The 14,948-nt window shown below is 33.8% G+C and overlaps 2 protein-coding genes across 2 annotated transcripts; both read left to right on the forward strand.

Moving 5' to 3' along the window:
* The first annotated feature begins 2,465 nt into the window (after window positions 1-2,465).
* Window positions 2,466-5,780, forward strand: LOC112802230 (putative glycerol-3-phosphate transporter 4). The gene is made up of 3 exons (XM_025845346.3): window positions 2,466-3,770; window positions 4,253-4,792; window positions 5,366-5,780. The coding sequence occupies exons 1-3, from the start codon at window positions 2,822-2,824 to the stop codon at window positions 5,392-5,394; spliced, it is 1,518 nt and encodes a 505-aa protein (XP_025701131.1). The 5' UTR covers window positions 2,466-2,821; the 3' UTR covers window positions 5,395-5,780.
* A 5,275-nt stretch (window positions 5,781-11,055) lies between these two features.
* LOC112802239 (ras-related protein RABD2c) lies at window positions 11,056-14,660 on the forward strand. The gene is made up of 8 exons (XM_025845357.2): window positions 11,056-11,396; window positions 12,553-12,625; window positions 12,897-12,944; window positions 13,039-13,086; window positions 13,531-13,602; window positions 13,696-13,851; window positions 13,970-14,073; window positions 14,340-14,660. The coding sequence occupies exons 1-8, from the start codon at window positions 11,383-11,385 to the stop codon at window positions 14,431-14,433; spliced, it is 609 nt and encodes a 202-aa protein (XP_025701142.1). The 5' UTR covers window positions 11,056-11,382; the 3' UTR covers window positions 14,434-14,660.
* The last annotated feature ends 288 nt before the right edge of the window (window positions 14,661-14,948 follow it).

Below are 14,948 nucleotides of genomic sequence, written 5' to 3' on the forward strand. Positions count from 1 at the left end.
AACAGCAGCAAAATTAATAATACCAACAGCATTCGGCATTAAGCAAGAAAAATTATCTTTTAGCAACAAACAACACTTGATTTGATTTCAATTTTTAACATTCAGCAACAATTCGTTACAAAACAGTAACTAGTAATCCCTAATCACACTAAACCTGAAATCAATAAAGCTAAACAAAAATTTCAATAATGAATTGATCTCTATTTTTAGCAGCAGCAAAAAAATTTCAACAAAAATTTAAAGAATTAAAAAAAGGGCAACAGCACAAAATTAATTATTTGCTATAATCCATTTACAGTTTCACATTGAACAAAAACTTCTAACCTTTAATGTTGTAATTTATTAGCTGGTGCAAGAGGTTCAATTTGTGGCTCAGAATTTGATTTCACTACTAGTGTTACCTGCAGTGGTATAGCATAGACTATTCTAGTCGTGTTACCTGCAGTGGTATAGCATAGACTATTCTAGTCGTAGATTTTGCAACTATACAGTTTGACAGGACATTAATATAAGATTTTGTAATTGTTTTTGAATAGTCTGAAAATATAGAAATAGGTTCATCTTTGAATATAAATCAACCAATGTTCTGTAGAGTGATAAAAAAAGAATAAAAGAAAAAATAACACAAACTACTGCTGGAATAACCTATCTCAAAAATGATGAACAAAAATGATCAATAAAAACTACGAAGTGTATATAGTGGCTATATGTAAAGAATGAAAAAAACCAAGCGAATTATGGAGTACCTAACAAATCGGGAAGATTCACAAGATGTTTTATAGGAATCAATAATATAGCAAGATACAACAATAGCATGGCAATTAAGCAACGAAAAAACTCAGCTAAATTAATAACAGCAGCAAAATTAATACTACTAACAGCATTAAGCAAGAAAAATTATCTTTCAGCAACAAACAACACTTGATTTGATTTTCATTTTTAACATTCAGCGACAATTCATTATAAAACAGTAACTAGTAATCCCTAATCACACTAAACCTGAAATCAATAAAGCTAAACAAAAATTTCAATAATAAATTGATCTCTATTTTTAGGAATTAAAAAAGGGCAACAGCACAAAATCAATTATTTGCTATAATCCATCCACAGTTTTACATTCAACAAAAACTTCTGGACCTTTAATGTTGCAATTTATTAGCTGGTACAAGAGGTTCAATTTGTGGTTTAGAATTTGATTTCACTACTAGTGTTACCTGCATGATTTCACTAGTAGTGTTACCTGCAGTGGTATAGCATAGACTATTTTAGTCATAGATTTTGCAACCGTACAATTTGACAGGAGATAAATACAAGATTTTACAATTATTTCTGAATAGTCTGGAAATATAGAAATAGGTTCATCTTTGAATATAAATCAACCAATGTTCTGTAGAGTGATAAGAAAAAAAATAAAAGAAAAAATAACACAAACTACTGTTGGAATAACCTATCTCAAAAATGATGAACAAAAATGATCAATAAAAACTAAGAAGTGTATATAGTTGCTATATGTAAAGAATGAAAAAAACCAGGCGAGTTCCGGAGTACCTAACAAATCAGGAAGATTCACAGGATGTTTTATAGGAATCAATAATATAGCAACATCTTAGGAGAAAACAACAATTCATATCATTGATGAAGATGGGAGGAAAATTTCTTGAGAGATAAATTCTCTATTATAAAAAGCTTATTTAAAAATATACAAATAATATATAATGTTCAAAATTAGTTTAGGCGAAAGAATGAAAAAGATGTTTTTCATTATCCATTCACAGTTTCACATTTAAAAATCAACAATGGGTCACATTAAAAAATCAACAACAGCGGGTAGTGAAGAAGAAGAGAAGAACCGAGGAAGTGAAGGCAGTGCCGCTTACCTTCGACGGCGACATGGACAGCGCCCGGCGAGACTACAGCGAGCGGCTACACAGCGGGGAGTGGCGACACAGCTGCGAGCTGCTCCAAGTTCGAGAGAATCCAGAGAGGACAGGGACAGGAGAAGGAGGACGCCGAACTACAAGAGAAGAAGCAGAGGCGCCGACAGCACGGACGGCGGCGGCACTGAGGCAGAACCGTAGCAGGGAAAATTTAGGATTTTGGTAGGGTGAATTTGATTTGGGTTCAGCGTTCAGGGGGATAGTGATATATGGATTCACGTATTGGGAGTGGGGTGGGTGCTAGGGAAAATGGGTGGGTCAGTAGGTGTTAGGGGAAAGGGGTGGGTTTGAAAAGTAGATCGGACCATTTTTTAAGCCGGTGTTTGATTGAGTCGGTTAGATCGATTGGTCTGGCCGGATTTTAGAATATTAAAATTTTTATTTTGGTTAATTAAAAAAATTTTAAAAAATTGGTTCACTTAAAACGTCTAATAATATAACGACACGTAGGCATCCTTATAAAAAGACATTTTTAGTAACTTGATGGGAGGATCCCTAAATAAATACAGTAGCAAACAAAGAAAGACCTGTGTGTAGCCGCCAAAGAGAACGGTGAAGGACTGCCGGGTCATCCTACACCACCCGTCACAAAATCCACGTGTCAGCCTCCCAACAAACAAACCCTGGCCACGTCGCCCCCTCCCTCCTCTCACTTCTCTGATCCTCTCCTCTATTTTCTCTCTCCCGCCAAATTCTTCGCTCCCCCACCCGCTTCTTCTCCTCTCTTTCTTTCTTTCTTTCTTCTCCTCACTCTCCACCTCCACATTATTCATTCATCCATTTCTCTACATTCAAGCTCATACCTAAACTCCACCATCAATTAATTCATCGAGTAACCATCAGTTCAATTCAACAAAACGTATGCTGAAGAAGTCAAAATAAAGATGTCTCTGCCTTCAGAAGCAATGAGGGGAACTCCCCCGGGAATTCTCCTAATAAGAGCCCTAAGAGGAAAAGATTGGAACCTCCGAACATACCGTTATATGGTTCTGTTAATAACTTTCATGGCCTACGCATGCTACCATGCGACAAGAAAGCCCACGGGCATAGTCAAGAGCGTCCTCTGCCCGGACGCACACAAGCACGCCACCGAGGCCCAAGGCTGGAGCCCATTCAACGGTCCTGAAGGCCCGTCCCGGCTCGGCGAGATTGACGTTGCCTTCCTCGCTTGCTACTCCCTTGGCATGTACGTCGCCGGCCACCTCGGCGATACCCTAGACCTTCGTTTGTTTCTCACTACCGGCATGATGGGAAGTGGAATCTTCGTTGCTCTTTTCGGAATGGGATTCTTCTGGGACGTTCATGAATTTTGGTTCTACTTATCGATGCAGATGGTGGCAGGGTTGTTCCAAGCCACAGGTTGGCCTTCTGTGGTAGCAGTTATTGGAAACTGGTTTGGGAAGAGGAAGAGAGGGTTGATAATGGGGATTTGGAACGCGCACACATCGGTTGGGAACATTAGTGGTTCACTTCTTGCGGCCAGTGTTCTGGACCATGGTTGGGGCTGGTCTTTCATGGTCCCCGGTGCTCTGATTGTGTTTGGAGGGATTGTTGTGTACTTGTTTCTTGCTGCGTACCCGGAGGACGTTGGATTTGCGACGATTCACAGCGTTGGATCGGATGTTATGCCGGAATCTTTGGTTCCTGTAGACGATGAAGAGGCTCCTGAGGGGAAATGTGCTCAGAGGCAGGGTTCCATGTGTAGGAGGAGCATTGGGCTTGCTGAGGCTTGTATGATACCCGGTGTCATTCCATTTGCGCTCTGTCTTTTCTTTGCCAAGCTTGTCGCCTATACTTTCTTATATTGGTTGCCATTTTACTTGACTCAAACAGGTGATTATACTTGCATTTTATTATCTTTTCATTCATATATACATTTGTTTGTTTCCTCCATTTCCCTTGAAAGCTCACACACCCCTTAATTAAGGGTTCTATGTATGTTGTGGCTTATGTATGACATATTTAAATCTATCTTCCATAAACCTACGAGAGTCAGGCTTAGGGATTAGGAAGAATATAATATATATATACACATCTACACACTAAGAGCTTTCCCCAACATTTCAAGTTGCAATTTTGGTCATGGGTTAGTATCGAGCAGGATGTGAATATCTTGCCTAAGTATGATTAGGAAGAACTAATTCATTAGATGTGTTGAACTAGTTGCTACCCTCTTATTGAACTTGTAGTGGTCCTGGAATTCCTCAACAAAGATCAGAATATAACAGTTGGATTGCATAGTTGACCCCTAAGTAAAACATGTTTTTTTTGTTTTTCTTATAAGCTGCCCAAATTTTCATCATTTTATCTTGCAGAAATTGGAGGGGAGTACCTCTCGGTAAAAGCTGCCGGGAACATTTCCACCATGTTCGATTTAGGAGGCATTTTTGGGGGTATTCTTGCTGGTTACCTGTCGGATAAACTCGATGCCCGTGCTATTACTGCAGCGAGCTTTATGTATGCAGCAATTCCTTCGATGCTTTTGTACCGATGTTATGGAAGTGTTTCGATGACAATCAACATTGCCCTTATGGCGTTAACTGGTTTACTTGTAAATGGTCCTTATGCACTTATCACCACTGCTGTCTCTGCGGACCTGGGGACACATAGTTCTCTTAGAGGAGATTCTCGAGCTCTTGCTACTGTCACTGCTATAATAGATGGTACGGGATCGGTTGGTGCAGCGCTTGGTCCCCTTCTTACTGGCTTCATTTCAACAAGGGGATGGAATGAAGTTTTCCTTATGCTAACCATTGGTGCTTTTATTGCTGGAATTCTTCTTACACGTTTGGTCATAGCTGAAATTGCAGAGAAGTCTGGCCAAAATTTATACAGGGAACAGCAAAATTCTGGAGGTAATATTAGTTTAAATATTTTAAATATCACCTTTTGGTTATCTCAAATGTGCATTCGGTGGAAGCATTTCCCAAGTACTATGTCTTACCTTATCACATACATCGCATCCCTAGTCCTTAGTTATTTTTACATAATTCTCAGTGTATGAATGTCTGGAAACTTTGGTACATTTTTTTTGGGGTATGTTAAAATGTTTAAATGTATTAAAACAAATGTAGTTAGAAAGTCATATTACCATGGGTTTATATTTTAAGAGTGTTGACATATTCTTAACAATCATCATAATTTAAAATTCCACTCACAGTGACAAGCATTGGTATATACTATATATACAACAAAACATGGGAAGTGAAATTTAAAATTGGGAGGATATTTAGGTAAATGTTGGACAGCAGGAGTTAAATCCTGTATGCATGTATCATTGCTTCTGTTTTTGTTCCTTCATCTCCTCTTACCAAAATATTAAAGGAGTTGCAACCTCTTGTTTGTTGCTATTGATGATTAAGCCAAATTCTGCTTGAATTTTGAACTTAGAATGTATCCACCTGAACCCTGCGGTTCTTCTTTTGCAGCTCAACCGCTTCTACAGGAGCAAAGGTGACGGTAACAGTGACACTGTTGAGTGCCTCATGAATATTCAAATATACTTCTCCAACACTTGAGGCTGTATCTGTAATATGAGAGAAAGTTGCAAGGTTTTTGTTTTCGATAGATTTTAGTAGCCATTTTATATCTGTGTTTCTCTTATGATGTATATTCCCTAGTGATAAGCTAAGTTAACCAGCAAGTAGAAGACCAAATCCATGATTCTGCAGCTCTTCATTTTGTTCTATGGAGGGATTCCACAAGGAATCATGGCTCACACTATTCAAGAATGAAACTTGATTCCCATTCATCTTAAATTGACTTTCCTATGGGAATACTTGATTATATTATGTTTCTAAAGTTTCATATTATGAATATGGTTATGAATATTCTTTATAATAATTTTGGTAGTTTTCTCTCGTTTGGCTAGAGTATGGGATAACATTAACTTCAACTTTAAGATAATAATATCGGGAGTAAACTGGTAAGTTGGCACACCAAAAATTTTGGCTCTAACGGAAATTAACGAAAATAAACCTAACATGAATGACAAATTAGTTCTTAAAAAAAATTTAAAAAATTGACAAAAACAATCCGACATTAATTACTATAAAAGAATGTTGAGATGACAATCAGAAAAGATTAGGGGTGAGAAGCGGGCTAATCCGTCCCACTTTGTTCAGCCAATTTGTTTTTTTTTTTGGGAAAAAATTATTAAATATTAAAAATATATATAATTTTACAAATAATTTTTAAAGACAAAAAGTTTATAATTTTTAAATTTATAGACACTAAAATATTTATAATTTTAAATATCTAATAAATATGATTATCAACTAAATTTTTTGAAATAAAATAATAAAAAAATATTATTCAAAATATATAATTAAATATTATTTAAGTCACTAACTAATCAAATATAGTTCAAATTATAACTTAAAATAAAATGAATAAACATTCCAAAAAAAAACGTAAAAAAAATATTGAAGTCAAAAGTTTGCCAACAAGTCCGCCCCCTTCCCTCCAAAATCAGTGAATTAGGCAGGTTTTTTTGGCGCGGTTTTTTTGGCGCGTTATGCTAGTTAATGGGGCAAATTTTGACCCATTTAACACTCTTACAAAAAATGACATGGCAAATTTAAATTATTTTAAAATTATTAAAATCCTTTTTTTTTAAATTAGTGATGTAATTACATTTTTTTTAGTTTCTAACTTGTCAATTCTTTATGAAATTTTTAGTTAGTTACTTTTTTTTTTATCCTCAAAAGATCATCAAAAAACGATACGATAAACTGTACAGAAAGTTTGGGGATGTCCCTCTTCCGATAAAGAAGTTTTGGTTTAAGGAGTGGAAGGTAAAAACTAACATATATATCATGCAAATCATATAAATTATTTCAAGAACAAAATAAGTTATTTTCTTGTCTTATCTTATATGTGCAAAGCCACTTTTCTTATTGATGATAATGATGAGGAGTCTTTTTGGAGGGCTTTCAAATATAGGACTAGTAAGCGATTTAGCCAAATGATGTCGGATATCCATGAGGCTATGGATACAACCCACGAATGGTTAATCCCAATTTACAAAATGGTGCTAGAAATGTACTGAAAAGCAGATGAAAAATGAAAAATTATAAGAAAAAAAAAGTAAGGGAGAATTGAGTTCACTCTTAAGTGGTTTTGTCCATTGCGGAGAGAATAGTAATATAATTTAAGTTGTTTTAGATCTTATTTAATAGACATATATTTATGTAAAACTTTTTTTAGTTTGTGTTTTATACTAAACAAAAGAAGCATTTGGGTTGTACACCAACCTACAAGAAAGTTTTTAAGAAAATTCACACACTTAAAAATGACATATCCAAATGGGTGGACAAGCGCTCTCAAGACACTCATGTGAAATAGATACAGTATAAATATTAAATTATTAATTAATTAAAATGTTATATAAATGTAGCCCACGAATTTGTTTGTTTATGCATGTGCTTTATGATTTCCTTATAAACTTAGTCTCTAATTCATGAAATTTTAGGAATTGTTATTATTTTTAGGTTAGATTGGCACTTTTAGAGTTGCTGGCCTTGAGTGTATAAATGTGACATTGTTAAACAATTAACCGGTGCTAATGAGTAATGAAATTTTAGGGATTGAGGATTGTTCCGTGAGATTGTGGATTTAGGGAAGTGTTGTTAATGTGCACTTTGGAATTCACTGTGTTGATCAGTTTCGAGCTTCAAACATGAAGGGGTTGCATTCTTATGTGTATGTTTTATTTCTTGGTTAGTTTCAAGCTTCAAACATGAAGGAGTTGCATTCTTATGTGCATGTTTTATTTGTTGAATGTATCTGCATGACCCATAATTGTTAACATCAATTCTCGTTTCTTTAATTGTCATTTATAGTTTGCAAGTTTGTATCTTTTGTCGTGTTTATTCTTAAATTTCTGTTAGATTATGTAATGGCATTGCAATAAGCATTAGAATTAAGTTTTATCTTCCCCCGTCAATGCTTGATAAACACTTCTTCCATTTTTGGAATTTTCACTAATCTCTATGCTCTGAAGACTTCCAATACACTTAAAAAATTTACTTGTGTTTTTGACCTCCCTCAAGACATAATCAGGTGGCTGTCCTGTGCAATATATTCACAAAATCTAAAACCTTATTCAAAGCAGGGAAACAAAGGAAGCTAACTGATTTAAATACTAGAATAAAATAAAATTGTTTAGGTTTTATTATGGCTTGTTCTTTATTTAAAGGAATTGGCATGCCTGGTTATAGTTGGGAGACAGTAACTATATAAGATGTTACTACTTACTAGCATCCCAATTGCTATTGGAATAGAAAAATTGAATATAGTAGATAAGTAAAGAGAATCAAAGAGAAAAAAATATCTATAAAAAAAGATCAAATAAGAAGAGGTATAAAGTGTTAGAGAAGAAGCTACGCGTTATATATAACCCCAGTTGGTTGTTTTTGCTCGTGTAGAGTAATTCTTATCCTCCATCTTTTATTATTCTTTCTATTACATTAATTTTGTTGTAATCATTATTATTGTTATATGATTTTGAAGCCCGTATTAAATTGAATTAAATTAAATCTATATACTATATGTATATGTCGTGCCACCATTTACAATTATGATTATTTAGCCTACTTGTACATATTTAGGCACTAAAACATACTATTCAAGTAGAATTGTTTAACATGAAATCAAGTAGAATGGTATATAGGCTTTTATATAATTAATATAATCATTATACAATAGAAAAAGTCAAAAAAAAATTAGCAGAAGTTTAGACTCAACATGGCTCAAGCACAAAAATGGAGTTACCACCAATTAATAAGGACTTATTTAAAAAGAAATGTGAGATGGCATAAAAAAAAAATCAAATTTACAAAAAAAAATATTTTTTAGTTCTATTAAGTTTGGAGCCACTTCTATTAAATCTACATCTAGAAGAGCATCTATAAATTAAAGTTTTGTTTTTGATTTGCGGAAACAGATTCATAATCTCAATGAAGAATTTTTTTAGCATGTTACTCAATGGACAGATGAGCATATTAGTAAGTTGTTAGACACACGCTTGACTCCGTTGGAAAAGACTCAAAAAGTTAGAGAAGTTAAATCGGACAATTGAAAAGGCCAAAGAGAAAAAGCTGAAACAAAAGAGATGGAATGAAGCATATATTAGTTATTACAAGATGGTTAGAATGTCAAGTAGTTTCAGTGTTGTTCCACTACCACCCGTGCCGCTGCCACTCTCAATTTCTTCGGATGAGGATTATGATGATGATGAGGATGAAGATGACACTGAGGACCATAGCTGATAATTTTAGTATGGTTAAACAATACACTGAGGATTATAATTGACGTGTCAATACACTTTGTTTATGTTTTGAATTGACTTGCATAATTTGATAATACGATGAATTTGTTTATTTTTTGAAATATTATGAATGTTTAAATACAAGTTGGATAAAAATTGGATGAAAATTTGTTTTAATTAAATTCATATTTTTTTTTGTATGAAGTCAGATTTATTTTGCAAAGGAAAAGTCTAAAAAAATTTCTGTTTTACCTTACTGACATATTTATAAACAAAAAATTCATTTGTATTTAAAATTGTAAATGTTTTTTCAAGCTCTAATAATCAACAGAAAATCTATCAAAAAATTTGACACAAGTTATTGACAAAATTTATCAAAAAATTTGACTTTTTAACCAAACAAAGGGATGTTAGTAATGGTGAAAAAGAAAAATCCGTCGGTAATTACCGATAAAAAAATTTGTCGATAAATAATTTTTGACAAAACTTTTACCGATGAATAAAATTATCGGTAACAAAAAATTTATCTGTAATAAAAGACTAAATCTATCTATAAATTTATTTGTAATAAACAATTTTTTAGTAGTATTAGTTTCGAAAGCATGTTGAACATTGCTGGCACATCGTCATCACCTTACACTCAAAATATCTTATTTTAAAATTCTTCAGTAAACAATGCTGATAGAAATTTGTATCTGACATTTCGAATCTATTTAAAACCAAATCTACCAATATTTATTAACATGAGATTCTTTAGTACATTTAGAAATTCTAAACCGCAAGTATGCAACATCATAGAAGAGCTTACTCAAATTTACCTCCCTTCTCGCCATTTTTTATTATCCCATTTGGGTTAACAACCACAAAGAAAAATTCTATTGGCTATGTCTATGAATATAGGAGAAGGGAATATAGTGTACAGATTAATTGTGATGAGTTATGGTGCTTGTAACATTTTATATAGGTAAAATATTTTGGATGTAACTATTTAAGATGGAGAATATCGGATTTATTTTGGCCACATCTCAAGACAACTGTCTTCAAATTTCGGAGTCTAAACACACAAAATATATGTGCAAGCTTCTGAAAAAAGCTTGATCTAAGGTACACCTACGATCTTTGGTTAAGGAATGGTGGCATATCATAGATGCACAACATTTGAGTTACAACTTTAATTTTCATTTTGGCAATGTATTCGAGATATGACATGGGTATTTAAATTGGTAAATACTCCACACATTACACGTATTGATAAATTAAAAACTATAGCAAACTTTTACAACTTTGCCAGTTATTCCTCAGTCGACATGTATCCTTCAAAATAATCACAAATAAAATCTATATAAAATTTGGAATAGATTATTAAACTAATACTCAAAAATTTATACCGCTGACAAAAATAACAGTTAAAGATATGAATGACAAATAAACATTTGAATTATTAAAAAATATGACAAAAATAACTAATAAATAATATTTTTTATAAATAACAAATTTTTTATATTTAGTAAATGATTTATATATTAGATTCGAATTTTTATAGCGATATTTGAATAATTATTTAAAAAATACATGAAAATCGAAGCAAAATTTAATCAATATATTTTTATTTTTTTTTAAAATTTGATCATTTACAAATTTTTTAAAAATTTACCAGACAAAATTAACAAATATAAACGTAAAAAATTTTATTTTTTAAATAAAATTTATAAAAAATTATATCAAAATATAATTTTAAAATATATATTTAATATTTAATTATTTTTTTATATTTTTAAATCTTTTAAAAATTTATTTATTGTTGTTGAAATTAATTCTTATTAGCAAAATGAACTTTTCATCAGTAGTAGTTTATATAGTTTACTCTTAGTGGCATGGAATTGGAAGGATGGTGTGACACGTGGCAACGTGCGGAGGCTTGTGATGCGTCACCCTTCCCCTCACCTCTTTTGATCGCAAAGCTCCGATACCTTCGGGTCATTTTATAACTCCACTTCCTCACCCCTTTCTTCGATTTCTTCTTCAACCTTCCCTCTCTCGCTTCTCCTTTGGTACAATTCCTCCGGCGACGATCTCTTTCTTCGGTCATTTTCCTCGCCGGCGAACACTTCTTTCCTCCGTTTTCCGCCGAGCTTGTTCAGATTTGAATAATATTTTCAAACCTCAGACGCAGCCATGAATCCTGAATAGTAAGTGCTAATTAACCTCGCTCCCCCCCCCCTTTCTCCTTCAATTTTCCATGGAATTGCTTCGTGCGTGTTTCTGACTCCACCTTAGTTTAGATCTGATGTCGTCTCGTGTGGTGGTAGTGAATTTTTGTCCTTTGTGAAGTGCTGATTCAATTTTTGTATTTTTTTTATTCAATATATTCTCTGATGAAATTTCGCTTATAGCGTTGAAGTTGATCACTGATTTAGATCTGTTTTTGTCGACGATAGATCCGTTTGTGAGTGTTTAGTTATTTGTTTGGCTACTTTAGAAATGTTTGTTTCTCTGATCTGTCTTCAGGAATGTTTATTTATTGTGTCTAATTTTTGTGAATGATGTTGTTTGTTTTTGAAAATTGATTTACTATTTGAAATTGGAATAAGATGCGGGAAAGGTATTAATTTGTCTTTTAGCTTAAAATATGCGAGTTCTTTAGACTAATCTGTGTGATTGTTGTGAATTATGAATTTCTCATAATTGATAAGCTTGAAGGAAACACAGAGCATTTAGTACTATCAAACAGGTTATAGCGAGGATGAACCTAATTACATATTTTTTGGCTCAATGATGGTTGTTAGTTATATTTTACACAGATGTCTGCTAATGAGATCTTTTTGTTTCCCTGTTAAACCGATATTAAGTGGGTGGTAGTTGAACTTCTATATATATACGTAGATCTATAAGTGATGGTTGAGCAAGACGTGGCCCTTCCTAAAATAATCTAATTTAGAGGGTTTTTTTTAATCTATTGATGAGGCTTAGATCGATAATTTCTTGTGCAATATGTGCTCAACTAGGCTATAGAGAAATTTTAGAAGGACATGGGCTTGTTTTGTGCAAGCCTATCAGGTTTCATGTGGATTGGTGGTAGACAAACATTGCATAAATCGGAGTCAAATTTTTAGCAGAATATGTTGTGGTTGCATGCATTTATCCTACTATTATTATTAATGTCCTATGTAAGTGGCACTTGGGCAACCTACGTTCTACCTTTCCAGAAAGTATTGCTGTGTTGCGTGCTATTCTGCTGTTCCACATGCTAATATTGTGTTGCTGTTTCCCTGCATATTAACATAGCTAAAGGAATGACTGTTTCTTAATATTTTCTTCCCTTTAACCATAACTATGTTTCTGTAGCGACTATTTGTTCAAGCTTTTGCTGATTGGAGATTCCGGTGTGGGCAAGTCATGTCTCCTACTGAGGTTTGCTGTAAGTTTTGAGAGTCTGTCCTTTTTGTTCTTCCTTCAGCTATTATGTGTTTCATGGTCACTTTTTCCCATCAGGAAAGAATGAAGTTGAAAATTCCTGATATTTTCTCTCCATATATATTATGTTGGCCAATGTTCAACGAATTGTTAGAAAAGGCAAGGTTTATACAAAATAAGAAGTTTTGCCTTGAGGCTAACATCTTTGTATGGACTGCATTATATTTTGATAAGTTACATGTTTAATTCTAATATTATATTTTGCTGTCAAACAGGATGACTCATATCTTGACAGCTATATCAGTACCATCGGAGTTGACTTTGTAAGCATTCATGCCCATCCCTTAACCTCATTTCATGTTCTTTCAACACATTTATGAATAACTGACTAATTATTTACCATGCTCTCTTCTGCAGAAAATTCGCACTGTGGAACAAGATGGAAAAACTATTAAACTTCAAATTGTAAGCTCATGCTAATATTAATGTTATTTGGATATTGAACTTTGCTCAGTCATTTTTTAACGAACAATTGATTCATTTCAATGTGCTTTTCTCCCTGTAAATTGCCTCTTTTGAAATTTTCTCATTTAGTTGTTATTCTTATTCATCAATATAAATGTGTGTATAAAGAGGTCAATGTAAGATTATGTCCTATGTACTAAAGAAAGTCTCTTTTAATGTCCAATATAATTATTATTCTATGGGTCATTTTCTAAGAGGTTCATTGTTGTATACAGTCACCAATTGTGTCATTGGTTAATCCTTGAGGGATTCATGGTACCAATAGAAAGCAGGAAATTGAGTCCCCCACAACCCTCCCCATAATTATTCTGGGATTGGTGCTGTTCTTGTTTCTGTAAGGTTGTAATTGTTTACAGATTTTCTGCCTTCCTTAATAATGTATAGTGGGACACTGCTGGTCAAGAACGTTTCCGTACTATCACTAGCAGCTACTATCGTGGGGCCCATGGCATTATAGTGAGTATTTATGAATCGGTCCTTCCCTGTAGTTCCCTCTATGATTATTTTTTATTTTGGGAGACATTGGTGTGATCCGTGACTTTTTTGCAGGTTGTTTATGATGTCACTGACCAAGATAGCTTCAACAATGTTAAGCAGTGGCTGAATGAAATTGACCGTTATGCAAGTGAGAATGTTAACAAGCTTCTTGTGGGAAACAAGTGCGATCTAACAGCTAATAAAGTTGTGTCCTATGAGACGGCAAAGGTTACTCAAATTGTACCTTTTGTTTTGCCATCCTCATCATATGATCCCATTTGCATCTGCTGAATCCATTCTTCTGTAATAATAATGGTAGAGTTTGGCTTTATGTTTCTATCTTTAGGCATTTGCGGACGAAATCAGGATTCCTTTCATGGAAACTAGTGCAAAAAATGCAACCAATGTGGAACAAGCTTTCATGGCAATGGCAGCTGAAATTAAAAATAGGTGCTATTCTTGTGGAAATGTCTACATTTGTCTTATTTTCTAGCAGGCAGAAGTTTTAGTAGGGATATATTTCCATTTTTTCTCCCTGCTTGCTCCGTTGCACATTCATATCCTGGCGAGTCTTGAACAAAGACTTGTTGAAGATGTTTGAGTTTGTGGAGTTAAGGAACTACATTTAGTTAATTGATATCATTCAACAGGTTCCAGATCTAACCTCCATGGCTGACCTCTTTTCTTGTCCTTTGATCTTTTTTTTCCCCCTACAGAATGGCAAGCCAGCCAATGAACAATGCGAGGCCTCCAACAGTTCAAATCCGAGGACAGCCAGTAAACCAGAAGTCCGGTTGCTGCTCGTCTTAGGGGAGCGGGTGAAACATCTGTGGTCTTAGACGTTTATGTGTCTCCATGGCATGTAATCTAGTTCTTCACATAATGCTATAATGTCAACATTGTTCATGATTTGCTTCTTACATTGTTCAGCTCGTTGTTAAAACTTCCATTCTTTTTCAATGTATTTGATTTAAAGAACATTTGTACAAAATTAGGAATATCGGTGAATAGCAGTATTTGCCTTGTTCTTTGTCCAATTCTCATTTTACATTATGCATACACCTTCACGTATATTGATTGCTACTGTTTCTTTGGAACGTAAATTTTGTTTGCTTGTATCCAGAATTATATCTTTGTAAGGGCATAAAGTGCAGAGGTAAATGGGTATTTTTTTTTAAAACTTTATTTTGCTTCTTTGTCTATTGGGTGTATTCTTGTTATGACTCGCATGCACAACAGCATAGTTATCAAACTCGGATCGGTCGGTTCGACCAATTGACTGACCCAACAGGGCACTAAACATGAATTCAAAAATGTGTAATAAT

The sequence above is a fragment of the Arachis hypogaea genome, chromosome 1, assembly GCF_003086295.3.
Source record: "Arachis hypogaea cultivar Tifrunner chromosome 1, arahy.Tifrunner.gnm2.J5K5, whole genome shotgun sequence".
Lineage (NCBI taxonomy): Eukaryota > Viridiplantae > Streptophyta > Magnoliopsida > Fabales > Fabaceae > Arachis > Arachis hypogaea.